The sequence below is a fragment of the Calonectris borealis genome, chromosome 9 (assembly GCF_964195595.1).
Source record: "Calonectris borealis chromosome 9, bCalBor7.hap1.2, whole genome shotgun sequence".
Taxonomy (NCBI): domain Eukaryota; kingdom Metazoa; phylum Chordata; class Aves; order Procellariiformes; family Procellariidae; genus Calonectris; species Calonectris borealis.
The window spans coordinates 2356679-2373967 of NC_134320.1; the positions used below are offsets into that span (position 1 = coordinate 2356679).

The 17289-nt window shown below is 42.5% G+C and overlaps 1 protein-coding gene across 14 annotated transcripts in view; it reads right to left on the bottom strand.

Moving 5' to 3' along the window:
* Window positions 1-17289, bottom strand: part of CEP63 (centrosomal protein 63) — a 43158-nt gene that overhangs the window by 2222 nt on the left and 23647 nt on the right. For 8 of the 14 annotated variants that reach the window (XM_075157886.1, XM_075157887.1, XM_075157881.1 and 5 more), the window contains 12 exons: window positions 16646-16826; window positions 14590-14685; window positions 12212-12337; window positions 11218-11331; window positions 8578-8811; window positions 8176-8321; window positions 7232-7366; window positions 6479-6593; window positions 4401-4598; window positions 3868-3954; window positions 1710-1915; window positions 831-1137 (listed from right to left, as the gene is read on the bottom strand). In XM_075157886.1, the coding sequence (XP_075013987.1) occupies window positions 831-1137; window positions 1710-1915; window positions 3868-3954; window positions 4401-4598; window positions 6479-6593; window positions 7232-7366; window positions 8176-8321; window positions 8578-8811; window positions 11218-11331; window positions 12212-12337; window positions 14590-14685; window positions 16646-16826 (1945 nt within the window). Of the gene's footprint in view, window positions 1-830; window positions 1163-1232; window positions 1371-1709; window positions 1916-3867; window positions 3955-4400; window positions 4599-6478; window positions 6594-7231; window positions 7367-8175; window positions 8322-8577; window positions 8812-11217; window positions 11332-12211; window positions 12338-14589; window positions 14686-16645; window positions 16827-17000; window positions 17020-17289 lie in introns of those variants that run through there. The other 6 variants (XM_075157888.1, XM_075157892.1, XM_075157893.1 and 3 more) reach the window with 6 other exon arrangements.

Below are 17289 nucleotides of genomic sequence, written 5' to 3' on the forward strand. Positions count from 1 at the left end.
AGCCATGCCTGACTCAGGGTATGACAATTACTCTCAGTGTCCCTCTTCCACTCCCCTCCCTGCTCAAGTCAGTCTGCAGCCCGGTCGCCGCAGCGGGTACTGGGATATACGGTCTTCAACACCAAAGGAAGAAGTGATTGAGTCCAAGTTGCCTGTATCTTGGGCAACTGCTCCAGCAGCTGAGCTGAGGTAAGAGGACAGAGAAAGTGCCAACAGTGCTTCCTAGTAAAAAGGTGTGATCAGCAACTGGGAAAAATAATAGCCTCCCCTTGTGCAGGGAAGCACCGATTTCAGGGTTTCCTATCAGCTAGCATAAGTGGCTTTAAGTTCAGTGTGCTGACTACTGCAGTCAGAGAAGTCAAACTCACCCTGTGCATTACAGTGAACGTAGATGGGCAGCACCAGCCTCCAGATTCACCCAGAAACTGTATGTTGAAATACTCTCTACATCCACTCTGAGCCTCTACTACAGACCCAAGCCAAAAGCTGAAGCAGAACTCTGACGTGACAGAAGCAGGTCGTGGAACACACCGATGTACAGCACCAGTATGGAGAGAACCATGAGCTTCTGGAATTAGCTTAACAGTTATACCATACACAAAGCCCCTCCCCAGAGAGTTCTGAAGAATAACCACATGGTTCCCACTGTCCAAGTATTAACCATCCAGCAGTGTTTTTTCCTCCCTGTTTAACATTTGATGTACGCTTACAGAATCATACACATCATGCAGCCAGACCATACATTCAGAAATCTGGCTCCTTTTACCAGATGAGATCCCAGCTATACGCTCAACTGTTGAATAGCAACCAGCTTCTATACAACTGCTTACCAAAGGCACAGGTTCTCTCTGATGACTTGAGATGGACTGTTTAGATGCTTCATCAGCAAAATCTTTCTTTCCATCCAGCACATGGAGTAAAGAATCCGTTCCCAGCAAGGTGCCCAAAGCAAGTGACTCCGTGCAGTTCTTCCCGCTGGTCTGGGTGGGTAGCTCACCCGTCTCAGGGGTCACAGTTCCTATTTCAGCAGCCCCCCATCCCTGGGGCTCCCCTTGATGATGCTGAATAGTCCCATCAGGCTTGTGATGTATTCTCTCTGCTTGTTCATCATGTTTGCGCTGTGCTTCCCGAGTTGTCCTGGAAGGTGGGTTTGAACACATAACTGTTTGACAGTTTGCCTCTTAACAGCTGAACTTCAGCAAAAACTTGCTCAGAGATAACAATTAACATACAGGTTACTAATAGCCCTGGCAATCCAAACTGGCTCTTGTTTCCGTAGGACTTCCAGATGCACATCCAGTCTCTAGGGAATTCTCTCTCACTCTTCTGCTACTGTAGATACCAAAAACCACAGTATGCACATCCTAGTACTGCAAAAGAAAGGAGCACAGCCACCTGGGCCAAATCTAATCCCCTCACCGAAAAGAGCACAACCTGCTTCTCTATCAAAGAAAAAGGCAAAGGCAGTCAAAACACAGTCAAATACTAGCTGGCTTTGCAGAACGCAAACCAGCTGGGACTAAAAGCTATTGCACTACTTAAAGCATAAAGGCAGATTCCAAAAGAGTCCTTTGTGTTCTGCCATACGTACTATGTGCCGGAGATAGATACTATACATAAAGCAGGTCATTAAAAAGCCACACATCCCCACGCCTTCTGTTCTCCTTCATAATGAGGAAGCAGCATCCTTGGGGTCATGCAACACTCACCTGTACTGCACATCCCTGGCCTCAGGCTCTTCATCTTGCATCTGCTGAGCAGTGCCCTCAGGTTCATCCTGGCAGACCTGCCGAGTGAGCTCCAGTTTTGCTCTGGCCTCTGCTAGATCCTTCCGCAATTGCTGGTTCTCACATTTTAATTTATTTAGTTCAACAGCATAGTCTTCACTGAGTGCTCTTAGGGTGACATCTTTTCCCTAATAGACAGAGAAGGGCTGAAGTTGAAACTTCTGATTTGCAAGACACCATAGTCAAATCCAAAGCAAAGGCCAGCAAGCGATTCCTTAAGGCATATCCTCTAATCCCAATTTTGACTGGCAAAATTTTCAAGGCTTTCATAAGAGCAAATCAATTATATATGCCTTATTGTGTCTACATCCACACAAGCTGTGCTGATCTGCCTAGGAAAGGAAGTCTTTCTCATCACTGGATACTTTTGAAAACAGGAAAATATAGACCAGATGTATCTGCCTCTGGCCTTGGGATAATGAGGACTACATGACCTCAAGTTCTCCTCCAGCTATGTATTCTAGGATTCCCTCACTTATCTCAGCTAAGATGCAAGCCTCTCAGCCAAAGCTGGGAACACTCAGGTGGCACACCAGTAAACTGTCGCAGTCCGAGCAACTCTCCAGGTATCAGAGTAGCACGCTCTGCCAGATACTTCCTACGGGTGCGAAGAAACACATACCCAGCGGCTTAGCTGTTGATGAGAAGTAACCACTCTCAGGGAGAAACCACCTTCCATGTGATCTACCAGCAAAGCTGTTTGCAAGAACATTTCTAGATCCCCTCGCTCCAATTAGCTTATGGTATTAATTACAAAGGCTGTGCATACACCTCCCCACCTGGGATGACCCATAGCCCTTTAGAAACTTTCACTGGTAAAAGTGAATTATTTTTTTTCTTTTTGAAACTCTGAAGAACTTGCTTCTCCCCATCTTCTCCTTACTAGGCTAGGTGGATATAATTTCCATTGTTTCAACTCCTGTGACATTCCCACTTTCTTTTGCCAATTCTATTAAATTTAGATGCTTAATTCATTCTCATCACTGCTGTATCTAAGAACTTTCCAAATGGGCAGTAGAAGAACCTGGCCAAGATCGGTAGCTCCTGTGCCATGGGGCTTTTTTTTTTTTTTAGAAACAAGTTTCTTGCTTTGCACTTTGCTATCAAGTTTTTGGTAAGTCAGGCAGGCAAAAGCCCACCAGGCACTTCAAGCAGAAAGTAATGGGCCTTAGGTTATTTCAGTCTCAAATCAGCCCTCCAGAAAGCTTTGGTTTTTCTCCGTCTCACCAGCCACATGCTTCTGTTCAACACTTTCCCAAGAACTCGGCACATTTGACAGTCACCCCAAACTAATATTAAGAGCCGAGTATTTCCTTCCCACAGAGCTGACAGGATAAAAGCTCTGATGATACATTCCCATTAGGTTTTCAGCTGTCTGAATCCAGTCGTTGCTCCCTGTGAGGCATCCATCCTGGTTTATGTGAGACAGAACTTGTAAACTAGCCATTTCCTCCTTCACGCAGGCACTAAAATGAACCACCTTCAAGGTATTATTCCTGCCAAGACTGCACCTCTTCCACGCAGGCTCCCCTTCTCCCCTCTGAACGAGCTGCCCTCACTGAGCCTCAAGAATGCCACATCAGCAGAAGCCCACCACAGTGCCCCCTCCCGGCACATTGCCCCAAGGCGTCCAGCCCATATTCCCAGGCTGCAACCTGCTGTGGAGCGCAAGGGACAGCCCTGCTGAATGGCTCCTCACCAGGAGGGGAACATGCTCTCACCCCAGAAATTGCAAGGACCAGACCAGCTCGAAGACAGGTCAAAAAGACATCAGAGATTTAGAATCGGAGGTTTGAGGTAAACTGGCATAAAATGGAAATGTAACAAATGTACTAAAAATGATGGGTCTTCATGGAGAAGAAACTGATACGAGGGCTCTGTTTCTGCAGATCTCCTCACCACTCTGTGACTGAACAAGGTGCTCTATTTCTGGGCCTTATTTCCTCACAAATTGCCCCTTCTGCTTGGGTTTTAAATTCACTGAACTCTACCAAGCATTTTGAGAGGCCTGGGAAACAACTATTATTGTTCCCAGATAGGGGACACAAAACCCTTCCCATCTCCAGTTCCTAATGCATACCTCTAGCATACCACACACTGTTTTTTCCAGCATCTCTGAGAGATGAGAGTTTTCCAGCCTCAAGGTTTCCAGCTGGACCAGAATTACCTGAGGAAACAGAGGCGAACAACAAACTCAGAAAAAAGAACACAACACATGCCCACAACACCCTACAGGCATTTTTCACCCTCAATTCAAGCATGAGCACAAAGCAAGGTTTGGGCCGTTAGTTCTGCAGGACCCTATAGAGAAGACCATACAATTAACCGTGCACAGTCATTTACTTTAGTTTTCAAAGATATTATCATCCAGGCCTATTTAACATGAGTGACCTCAAAGAATTCTGTGGGACTGCCAGTTACAGGTTTGAAAAGAAGCTGCAAGACAGATTCAGTGAACACGATATATTAGAAGATTTCATCAGAAGGGTCTCAAAGTCTTTGTTCAAAGGCTGAAGAGAGAAGGAAACTATTAACATAGCTAAAAACTAGGGTGGTATTCCAAGCCTTCAGATCCCTTAAAGAGACAGCATAAGAGTCTTCTGCCTTTTTTACCCTGTGCTCCACCGCTTTCCTCTCTGCTCTTTCAATCTCTGTTCTCAGCCGTTGTTCTAGGTCTGACGTGGAGCCACTTGCAGACGCAATTGTGATGTCCCGCTGGTGTAACTCTTGTGTCAACCTGGAGATTTCCCTTTTCATCCCTTCTAGCTCACTGCTGTGAGTTTGTTCAGCTTGAGAGAGCTGCTCTTTCAGCTGGAGGAAGATATGCACACACCACCCACGAGCTTTTAAAAGATGTTTCAGCAAGAAAGCAAAAGTATTGCACATGTTAATGTGAAATCTAAGTACTGGAAAACAAAAAGCTCTATGTAACAAGCCCTCTGTGCATGCTTGTCCTTCTTCATTGAAAACCACCTCATCCCAATCCTTTTCCACACCATAAACTGCCAACTGGGACAAGATGTAAGTTATGCTGTGGAGTACTCGAAAAGACCCATAATTGATCAAATTACAGTCTCTTTAGCTCACCATTCTATCTCTGCGGCCAACAACAGATTCCCAAGGGTTTACCATCACTGGGCAAGCACAGTAACACTTTCATAATATAACCTTGCAATTTGCCACTCTGCCTTCCTGAGGCAGAGATGGTTTCTTTAAATAGCTCTAGCCAGATTTTTCTTCCACTAATTTGCCCTAAGACTTCTGAATCGATAGTAGCAACTAAAGCTACCCATGGCAAACTTCCACAAGCTAGCTATGCACAGGGTAAAAATATACCTCTTTGTTTTCCTAACTCCATTTGATGACCACTAGTCCCTGCATTATGAGAGAATAATCATTCCCTATTTACTTTCCACATGACAGGCATGATTTTATTTTTAGTATGTTCTATCTCATTTATCTCTTTTCCAGTTTGGTAAGTCCGATTCCATTCAGCTGTTCCTTGTATAAAAAACACTCTATCCTTTCGGTCATCTTTTTCCACACCTTATCTTGTTTTATTCAATCCTTTTTGAGATGGCAGACCTGAATTGCATATAATATTCTGGTAGGCGCACCGTATATTTATTCAGTGACATAACAGAACAACAACATAGCATAATTTCTTCCCTAGTATTCCATTCCATTAGCCAGAAATATTAGCCACCCAAACCTCCAGGATTTTTCTGAGAATTACAAGCATTTTAGAAAATTGAACCAGATGATCTCTGCCTAGCCATGTAAATAGTATACATATGGTGATTTATCTGCACGTCACCGCAATGCCTCCCAAGTATATAAAATAGAAACAACCATAATAAATCTCTCTTTCCTCCCCAGCAGCCTGTAGGAGATTCATTTATTGTGTGGCTGTTTAAACGTGTAACTAAGCACACATCTCTGGCAAGATCTGCCCCTCCGTACATTCCAGAATGAAGGATGAAAGACTTTCAGAGAAGTGAGGTTTTTCACTCAAGTCCAATAAGGTTTCTACTCTAACCATGTACTAGTGAAAGCTCTTGCCCTAACTGACCTAGACCATCATTAAAAGTCAAGCCTTTTGGAGGGCTTGCCTCCCTTGTGCGCGCAGAGCACTAGGGCGAGGTTCTCATGGCAGATGAACTGCTCCATTTCTTCCAGAGAAATAGAAAGGAAACTGCTCCCGGTTCGTGTCTAGGTATCAAGCCTGAAACAAACTCCCTTATTCACATACGGACTGGAACACATTTGAAGCCCTGTCTCAAGTGCGATAGGACATATTACAGCAAAATCCATTCCCTCCCTGTTCTCAATCCTGTTGGAAGCCGGTATTAGGCTTAAACTCAGGATTCCAGGCCTTAATTTCTTTGCATATTTGCCCCTCCAGCACTAATTCAAGTATCTCCACACTGTAGAGAAGTACTGCAGATGCTCACAAAGTAAACTGCACAGCCACGTATAGAAACCTGCAAACTCATCCTCTCAACTCCTCCTTTGTCAGATCTGCTCCTTACCCTTCAGCATATCACTGCCTCCACAACACTCCTGGCCTTCGATCCCATTTGAAGCTTTGCTAACCGTGCACTGCAGTCTGTGCCGAGGCACATGACACACACGGGAACGGCTGACTCCACAAGTGCCTTTCCCACTCTCCAGGAACAAAGCGACATTACCTTTTTAATCTCTGCCTTTGACTCAGTATGGTGTTCTTCCATTGACTGCAGCTCTTTGATATTCTCATCCAGCTCTTCACTCAGCTGCACACACCTTGCGTTTGAAGACACCAGGCTGGGTGCCAAATGTAAAACTACAGATTAGAATACCCCAAGAAGGAGGACATGGTCAGAGAAACTTTGATCTTCCAAGCAGTCTCCTATGTCCGTCATAACAGAAACTGGACTCTTAACCTAGAAGTTCCTTACCAATCCTTTCGTTTTGTTTACCAAAATAATTTCAAAAGAGATCAGTAAGCTGATCTAACAGATAATAGCTGTTTCTTGTTTGTTTCTTTACCATTCTCAGATTACAAATTTCCCATGCAAACATTAGTCTGAAAACCACAAACTCGGACAGGAAGACTGTTCATAATTCTTATTTCACGGTAAGGTCTAGATCTGGTTCTTACCAGCTGACTAACAAAGACTCCTTAACCTATTACCAACGAAGGTGCTAAGCCTAAGCAAGCTAAAACACTGAAAACACCGAAAACACCCACAGTGTGCAGTGAAAAGCAGCCAACCAATTAGCAAAACAGTCTCACTATTAAACTGCAAAATGAATAGCATTTGATTTCTTCAGCCCTTTGATATTTAAAATAAGCCTACAAAAATCAGTGAGACTGGTTAACTTGATGAATGCAATATATTAGGTATTATGTTATTATCCAAGTTTCATTGTACATCCAGGGGAAGCAAGCAGAGGGCTACCTGTTCTCAAGATGAGTCACTTCTGACTGTAAGTGCTGTTCCTTCTTCTGGGCAACATCCAGCTGCAGTAGTATATGCTCCAGCTCCAGCCCAGGAGAAGACAATTGTTTCTCTTGCAAGCGTTCCTCCAAGGCCCTAAGCAGAAACATGAACTTTAATCTCAGCACAGAAACGTCATGTTTGAGTTCACTAACAAGGGGAACGTAACCACCATTTTCTTAGAATTCTCTGAAAAATACATAAAACCCAACACTAGGTGACACCTGTGTGCATTGTGAATAAGCAAACATACCAGCTGGATGACAGCCCCCTATTTAAGTTCAGGCTGATTAAAAAAGACTACATCCTATTTTGATGTTGGCCTCCCTGATCTAGACAGTCTCCCTGCCATTAGTAGGCATCCAGCTTGCAAGAAACGATGTGGCTGTTAGGTAACATATGCCAAAACCTTTTGACACAGCCATCAGAACCCTATAGCTTTTGCATGTTACCAGTGCAAAAGGGGAAGGCCAAGATGATTTTGTCACATATGTAGTTACTTTACCAAGGCCCTAATCTGACACCATTAAATTGGTGAGAACTTTCACCTACATTAATAAGCACACTATCAAATCCTGAAAGGCCTCCAGCACTTGACTGAAAATGCCTGGGGAAAAAAAAAAGCCAAAAAGCTCAAAAGCCCTGTGCTACCTCCAGAAACCTAGCTGAGTAGAAAGCTGATTCCTTCCACCCTCTTCACTGAGTATCAGTTGATTTCAAAAGCAATGCAATTTGGCAAATGCTGCAAGGAAGCACAACACTCGTGAGAAACCAGTGCGTACCATTCTATATATCAACCAATACAGATGCAGCTGTATGAAAATGCTTCTACCATCCTCAGTGGGAGAACCTGGAATATAGATCTGGATTCAAGAGCATAAGTACCAGTGAGGCACAGATGCTACCTGATGAGGAGTTCTTTTGTGCAAAGAGTTTCAGTCACCCTGGCCAGCTCTTTCTGTAACTGTTCCTGGTGCAGCTTGGAGCTGTCAATGAAATCTTCCTGAGACTGCAAGGTGGCTCTAAGTTCCATCTTCTCATCCTGTAGCACCTGCACGGGAGGGAGAAGGAATGACTGTTGCAAGATGGACCAAATCAGTTTGTTGCAAAGCGAGAGGTTGATCAGATTTTTAAGGAACCCTTGGAAATACTGCAGAGCACCACATGGGTACAAAGCCAGCTTTGAGGCCAATCATGAACTTTACAAAGGCTCTAGAAAGAGATGGGAGCTCTGGGATGAAGAGCCTTCCTGCTACTTCTCACAAACACTGCTTTATACTCAGTTTCCTAACAGTTCCTCCACTGACCTCTAACATTTTCTTGGATTGCCTTAATTCTTCTTGAACTTTTTGCTGATCTTCCAGAATCATCCGATTGTTTTCGGTCAGGTCGTCCACTCTCATGTTAAGTCTCTCCACCTCTAACTCGTTGGCACAGATAGCATCATTGGCCCTCTCCAGCTTGCTGGTTAAGTGCTGGATTTCCGATCGGCTAGCCAGCTCCACCGACTCCAGAATCTGCTTCCGATTGGCAAGCTGAGTCTGCTAAGAGCAATTGGTTTGCATTAAAGCTTAATTATAAAAAACACAGTATATCAAAACAACTACCGATTTCTTTGTGTAACATGTCACATTCTCAAAGTAAGCAGCACTACCTTTCAGGGAATTAGGGAAAGTATCGTTCCAGGGTTACATGATGGGTAAAACTTCTGAGGACAAACAGAATTAAAAAAAAAAAAAAAAAAAAGGCGGCCCTCTGATTCCAAAAGGGGTTCAAAAAGAATCGGGGAAAAGAGGATCTCAAATCACTCAAGTTGTCCGAGCATGAACTGTCTAAGAACAAAGCTGCCTACTATTTTTTGCTCGTTAACCTAAGGCTAGACCAGGAGAAACAGCAGCATGTAGGAAAGTTTGCAAATACCATATACAAGCTAGAGATTACCCAATCGTTAATTCCACACCAGGACAGAAAGCAGCTCTTGGTGCACAATGAAAAAAAAACCACAACCACCAAACAGATCAAAAACCGAACTGGGTGTAACAGTCAATTATGTTTTGCTTTATGCAGTAAATATCTGGTTCTAACAGCTTGCGAGAATGCTCATTTCGAATGTTTCATTGTTTTAATGGCAGACAAAAAAAGTTATAAGAAACATATGACTAGCAAACAATACATGCTCTATTATTTATAGGCACAATACTTTATTTCATAGCATTTCTTTCCACATAGCTAGCTGGTGAAATTTAACACGCCAGCTCTCATATAAGCTTCTAAGAATATTCACTTCATATATTCCCTTTTTGTATAGTACCTTATAATTTTTAAAAGCTGAAACAAAATATTTGAGTAGTGCTTTAGTCCCAATTTCTAAGAGCAGCAATTCCTGCCACCTTCAGAATCACCACATGCCTTGATTTATTGCCTGACACATAATGCCTCATAACTGAGAAAACTATAGGAACTGTGCATTTGGAAGACGATGGTATAATTTTGATTACAGTCTTTTCATTATTTGAATAGTCATGTCAGAAAAGGTAATCAGAAAAAGGGCAAGAGTTTAAACTACAGCCTTTCTCCACCCAAGAATCCGGAGTACCAGACTGCCTGAATATTTATTTCTGCATTAAGAAAACATTTAAGCTATCTCTTATTTCCAACCACAGAACATGCAGGACAGCACAGAATTCCAAGTTTCACCTGTTGACTTTAAAGGCTGCAGGTGTTACAGGAAGGTGCTCATCACTGGGTAAGAATGCCAGGCTTCCCTAAGCTGCACTGAAAGATATGAGGGGAAGCCAGCTGAAAGAAAAGAAAGGGGAAGTACTCCATGGTGACACATCTCAGCTTGACCTTGTGCCAGAAAAACCACCAAGCATACAAAATGCGTAGAAACATCCAAGACAAAAATTTAGCACTTTCATGCTGGGCTTTTCAAAGAAACTGAGGATTCAGGCAGTCTGTTCACAGTACCTATGCACCTAAGTCACCTACACCGCTTAAGAAAAATCTCTGCAAATTCCTGTTTTTCTGCTGCACAGTGAGAAGAGTTCCTCTGCACTCCAGTACACCAGCCCGCACTCCAAGGACACATCTGTTCTCAGACAATTGAGCTATCAATGATACAAAGACAGCAGAGCAGCAAGACCTTCTGCTGAATGACTGTCTCTGCATTTGTAGATCTACCAGTGTCAGCCTCTCACAAAGCCCCTGTCAGAGCCAGCTTCAATCCTGTCATCACAAGCTTCCTCCTTGCAGGAGCTTCCACTCAAGAGCAACTCAGAAGCCCATTAAGTGTAAAGCCCCCAGCAAGAGCTTCTTATCAGTGTCTGATGTGATTGTGTCAGTGTGACTTCACAGCTGTGCTCTAGGTCAATTCATCTTGCTCTGCTGCAGCACCACTAACTCACTGAACGATTAGCTTTTCAGGAACAGCAGCCCCACTACTTGTTGCCTTTAAGAGACTTAAAAAAAGGGGGGGGGCTGAAAACTGCTGTTACTTCAGTACTTTGCAGAAGTATCTGTCATAGGAGACTATTTTCCAACATCACTCTCTGAGCTGGACCTACAAGGTACATATTTAGCTACTGGCAGGTACACAGCTTTGAACTAGACAACATGATGTAACAGCTATTTTAAAGTGTCATATGCTGTGGTCTCTGTCTCCTAGGGAAAGCTTCATCCTACTATCTTCTCTACTAACTGGAGGGGTGGCAGGGAGAGCTGCACGAGGTTTATCTAACCTCTGCTGACAGACTCCAGATCTTTTTTCCATTCAGCACTTATACAAGTAAACCTTATTCCACCGGGACATTAAAAGTCATTTCAATGGCAACCTAAACTGGATTCAAGCCTGAGAGATTTCATTAGTCTCTCCCTCTTCCCCCCTCCCTCCCCTCCCACCTGCTGCCACAAACAAAACAAAAACTTTCAGCACATATTAATTGTACCTGAATGAGCTCAGACTGCTCAGCCAAAGCCTTCCTCTGTGCTTCCAGCGATGCCACCTGCTGCTGGTAAAGCAAGCGCTGCTTCTCCCAGTCAAGTGATTTTTGACGAAACTCCTGCAAGGACAGCAGGGGTGGCTTGGAGCAGTATGTCCATGCAGTTGACAAGAAGGCCCCCTTCTAGTTCATATCCATGTTTGCTTTCTCTCTCCACCATATCCTCATGCACCTTTCCCCACAGCAGGGAAACCATTAGCCAGTCATTTGATGCACCAACTCAGCAGTATAAAACTCCTCACATACTGTGCTTGCTGCATTTCTTTCCCTCTGAGTTAAAACGTCAGTGTCAATTATTGCTATTTACAAATGTTAAGTGCTAACAAATTCATAGCTAGTTTCATGGATTTGCTGTCAGAGGTTTAACAATTCAGACTGGCTTTAGCTTCCAAAACACGCTGCTATTGAAATCACTAAGATGACAAGTATGAACTACAGAATTTTAATGCTAATCTTTGCTCCAGAAATTGGACACTACATCAGTCAGATGTGTTTGTTAGCCACATCTTCAGGTTACAGTAGCAGAAAATTGAGTGTGGTTGAGCTCAGCATAGCAGAAAGATTAAAAGATGAGACAGGGTTGAGAAGAAGTTTGACATGTAGCTCTCTCCTCCTCAAAGTGGTGAGATGACAACCTCACCACACTGGAATTCATTCCATTCACATAATTAATTACTCTTCCAGCACCTTCTTCTTTTTATTTAGTCTAAGAATAAGAACAGTGGCATAGTTTACCCTGTGTACTCAGAGGCCCCAGTGCAGGAAACTGCCTTTATTACACAAGCAGTTGAGAAGAGCTACACCGGGAAAGTAGATGGAGAGTCCTTCGTAAGCATGATTCATAGTCCACTTCCTAGTTGACTATTCAGTCACCAGTGAAGCCCAGAAAGTCAGTTAATATATACAAATTCTGGTTGGCACTTGCTTTTTCACTACATACCTCCAGCTTCCTGGTCAGTCGGCTCATTTCAAACTGGTCCTCCCCTTGTCTCTTGTTAGCCTCTCCTCTAGCTTCTCTTATTTGTTTCTTCTGCAGCTTCTCATAGCTCCTCCTCAGCCTGGACAACTGCAAGGAATACAGTGAAAGAGACAACTTTGTTCAAAGCCCCAAGGCAAGAATTAAACAGTACTTTGAAAGAAGGCACACAAAATGGCTTCACACAAACAATTCCCCTAATCAAGGCCACACAGCTTGCAAGTGAAGACTTCTATTTGTATAATGAGCCTATTATACCAACAGGACTGCAAAATATGCCGAGTTGAGTAAGAGTATCAAGATGCCACTGAAGTTGTGACATCAGCAGCTCTAATTAGACCTCTGTCTTACCACTATTAAAACATGACTGAAATTGGGAAGATGGAGGTTTACATGTAGCTGTTAATGCAGCAAGAGCATGGTACCCCTCTCTCTACAGGTGGCTCCCAGCCACAGTAATAGCAGGCAGTACCTGTGGTTGATCTCCTCATACAGAGGGGCACATCACACCACACATGGGGTGGGGGGTAGTTCTACACAGAGGTACAATTTCCTATGTGATTAAAACACACTTGTGAAGCTCAGGTAGGAACTGGAACTCTTCTGCTTAGTGGGAGAAGGAAGATTTGAGAATTGCCATAACGTCAACCCTACTTCATCTGTCATTTCCTGCTTAGATACACTATGTATTGCACAATGAGTGGAGAATGCCAACAGAAAATATCACTCCTACGCCTACTGCTAGAAAGCTGAAGTCATATCAGAAGCAGGAATGAGGAAAAAACTCTTGACATTTAAATGACCCTCTGTGCAAATAATCACTTGCAACTTGCACGGAATTTTCCATCTGATGAGCTTCCCCCCAACTCAACTATTAAATAAAAAGTTTCCAAATAGCCATGTGAATTTGAGAAGTCCCATTCCCATTTTACTAATGGAGAAAGCTAAGTCCATGGATGAACAGAAGGACCATGAGAAGAAAAAACATCTGAATCAAGACCTTATGCACTGGTCGCAAAACGTTCTCCAAAGACCTGAGTCAAAGTACTCAGGCGTGTTCAAGGGGAATGGACAGATGTACAGGCTTAGAGTTAATACACGAACGTCTTTTGCCAAACACATCAGGAGATTACAGGTTTATTCTTTCAACAATCTCAGTCAGTTAGACACTGTACCTGTAATTTTACTGGTAACGGTGGTAAACCGAGACAGAAAGGATTTCCCCAAACAGTACTAAGAACAGAGGACTGAGGAATATTGGAGCTTAACGTCATCTACGTTAACACTCTGTGGGTAAAATACCAACACATTGCAATTTTGGCCACAACACACACACTGTATTTTAGCCTTAGCAGTTTAGGCAGATCTGCCAATGCACCTCAGCTTTGCTTTGCAGCTTATCCACAATTCCAGTGGGAACATCTAGTGAATGAAGACTGTTAGTCATACTGAATAGCAAGGTGTTTTAAATGAGGACAGATGCCTTCTGTCGTCAAAGCAGAGACTACCAAATTAATTTAACTTACGGCTTACAGTGACCATGAACTAGGCCCAACCCTCCAGAGAAAACAGGTCAATGTTCTACTAGCTGTTCATGCCATTTAACTCACTGCTACTGACAGGCAAGTGGAGACAGGCAGAGAGTTAAGGCATAAACATGGAATGCTGTTATACCACCTGCAGGACATTCCACATGTACCACCTTGCGGTGAATAAGAAGCTTTCTGAGATGAAAGCTCTGAAATTATTTTCAAAAAACATTTTCTAAGTATACATAGTTTTTATTAAGTGTATTAAGACTAATATGCCTTGAGAGAACAAAATCCTTACTAACAAAATCAGAGTCAATAGAGCCAAAAAGAAGATGAGACTACATACCATTCTCATCTCTTGACCTCATACGATCAAGGCCAGTTACACCACCCCCTTTTTTAATTTCACAAAATGCTGAAGGAGCAAACTGCTGCTGCCTGTACCCATTGCAACTTCAGAACAAGCACTAGGGTGACTAGGATGGGTGAACACAGGACATTTTTGCAGTAAACTTATGCAGATGTCTCACACATGAAAATTGCACCAATACATTTACTACACATTTCTACTCCAACAGTTTTCTCTTCGTCACAAAGTTCCTCCGAAGTGCAAAAAAACAGGCCTAATAAAGCATAACAATATTACTTTGTCTACGCTCAATGCTCTTTTTTATAAGAACATAAACAATAAAAGAATAGGAAGTTTTAAAACCATGGCATTTAAACAAAAGCAATGACACAAAGATTTTCACCTATCAGATCATATATCAACTGGGAACTAAAAACCAATCTTCTCTTTTTGCAACTCACCTCCTCTTGAAATTTCTTCAGCTGTTGTTCATATTCTCTAACCATGTCCTGTTTAGCTTTTTCCACGTCTTCTACCTGGTGACGCAACATGCCAACCTGAATGAAGAGTTAAAAAGCAAACAAATAAAACAACAGAAGTGAACTTTATTGCAGTAGGTACTGGGGTTGGTTTTCATTTCATAAATATACATTACACTAGGAGTGGTAAATGACTATTAAAAGATCCTAATTCTGTTAACAACTGCACGTTTCAATGGGGTCACTCACTATGAATCAGATTAAGTCTATGCCTAAATCTTTGGTAGGCTGGGGCCAGAACTGTTTCTGTTCTGGCCTCTTGTTTTGAGCCAGTTTCTGGCTTTCATTTTTTGGGATGAAACTGACAGTTTGGGCTTGTGTCAAAAGGCTATTTTAATGTGGCACCTTCATCAAATTCTTCATAAACATGCATTATGATTTCAACCTACCTACCAAAAGAAAAGATGGTCATGTCATTATCTTACTACGCTCAGGTGAAAGAGATTCCAAATAATACATGGAGATGAGGGGGACAAAGAAAGAAATGGGGCTTTGAAAGTCATGGGAAAGACTTCCCTTACATTGATTCAAATACTCCTGTGACTCGTTTTTGTCCTTTTTTTTTTTCTTTCTCCATCTTTTTCCCACCCATAACCCAAAGTGGCCACCTTTCTAACTGCAGGTCCAAAGAACAGCAAGCCAACAAATTAAAATTAAAAGAAATCATCACAGAAAATTCGTATGAGTAAACTAAAAGCACAAATATACTCCAGTAGTGACTTTAACCATAGTTTACAGTTCAGTTTTGAAATCAATGTTTGCTTTTGGCGGTAAGAAATATTTCAAAAGTGTCTTGAGAAAACACAGTTGATAACAACAACGGTAACCTATAGGATAAAAATGATAGTTCTTGCAAATGAAAATCCTGTGGCGTGACTCCAGATTTAATAACTCTGTAACAAAGACATTAATTTCAAAACTTGCCATGCGGACCAGTAGAAGTACCTGACTGTATTAACAGGAAACCACAAAGTTCTTAACCCATGTTGCTACAGCCTGTCACATTTCTCTTTATTTTACTAGATTCCACACCAAATTACTAAAAGCTACAGCAGTACTTGGGTAATTTTGAGGATGTAATAGCTGTAGTGTAGTTGTACAGGCACCTAAAAAACCCAACAGTTTGTGCAGTTATCAGCTGGCTTTCGACCAAAGCAGTCAAAGCAACTTCCTCAGAGAGCTGCCAAAACACAATTTGTAGTGAAGAGTCTGTCGAAAGTTAGGACATAGCAGCTATAAATATAAACACTTTCAGAAAAAAGTCAATGTGGCTAGATCTTAAGATATAGCCACCCAGACTCCTGCTGGTTTCCTCTGACCCAAGAGAAGATACATCAATTCATTTGCACAAGAGAAAGTTTATGGTCCGCATCTTATGCAAAAATTTCACTTACTGATACTTCCCCACCGATAGAGAAATTCAGTGCACTTCCCCCAGGCCTTTAATCAAAGGCTACAAAACCTGAGTGGCATAAAATAGCCCTTGGAGAATCTCCCAGCAATATCTCGGTGTAGTTTACACTACTAAATGTTCTTTCTACCAATGACTGCACGTTGCTGGGCAGTCGATTACTGTTGTATCCAGATTCAGCATCTCTGGGTTCTCTCTAGAAACTCTGACAATTCAGTTTGTGGACTTCTACCAACCCTCAGGGAGTTGATCACTTGACTTTGATTGAATTATGAATCAGACACCTTGTTCCAACAGGCTCCTTTGTAAATTCTATTCCTGATGTCCAATTATGAGACAGGCTCCTGTTTCGCTTAGCACAGCTATTTGCTAAAGTTAAGCCCTTGTTTTGGCTTAGCATTTAAACATTTAAAAAAAAAAAAAAATCAAAACTGATGAAACAGTACCCAAAACACATGTCCATGCAAAGTCAAACTCTGAAACTCAGGCTCAGTCTTTATATTGTATTTGTAACATGTAAAACACATAGGTTGACACCGATCAGGAAACTATGACCTGAGGCAGTACCTCCTTATATTTTTCCTGCAGAGCAGCCCTGGCAGAGGAAAGTTCCTGCTCTCGAACACTCAGGCAAGCTTCCAAAGCCTGTGTCTGTCCTTCCCATTCAGATTTCTTGTGAGCCACCATAATGTCGATCTGCTTCATCAGCTCCTGTAGCTCAGCCTCACAGGAAGTCAAGAACCCACCGCTGGAAGGGAAAGAGCTTGAAGTTACAAAGCAGGCACCACCCAGCACAGATCCAGCGTCCCATACCAACAAAGTTAGCAGAACAAACTGACTTGCACCAAGGGACCAACTCTGCCCATGCAGTGCTTTGAACTCTATGCAAATAGGCTTGCAGAGAAATATGCTTAATACTTACACATTCATCCCATTCTCTAATGTAGTATCTCACAAGTGGTACGCTCATATCACTGGGCAGAGACCTAAATTTGGCAATGTCCAATGAAGAATACTTGGGAAATCCCAGTGAGAACAAATGAGCTACACACTTTAAATGTAGGGGTTTTGTCTTCTATTCAGAAAACCATTACAAGCACCTATAAACACTTATCCCTTTGTCTCAGTACTATGCACTAAGTAAACCAGAGCATGTTTTATCCATATTTTGTATTTGCCTTAATTGCTCTCCAGGCAGAGGCATTTTATAC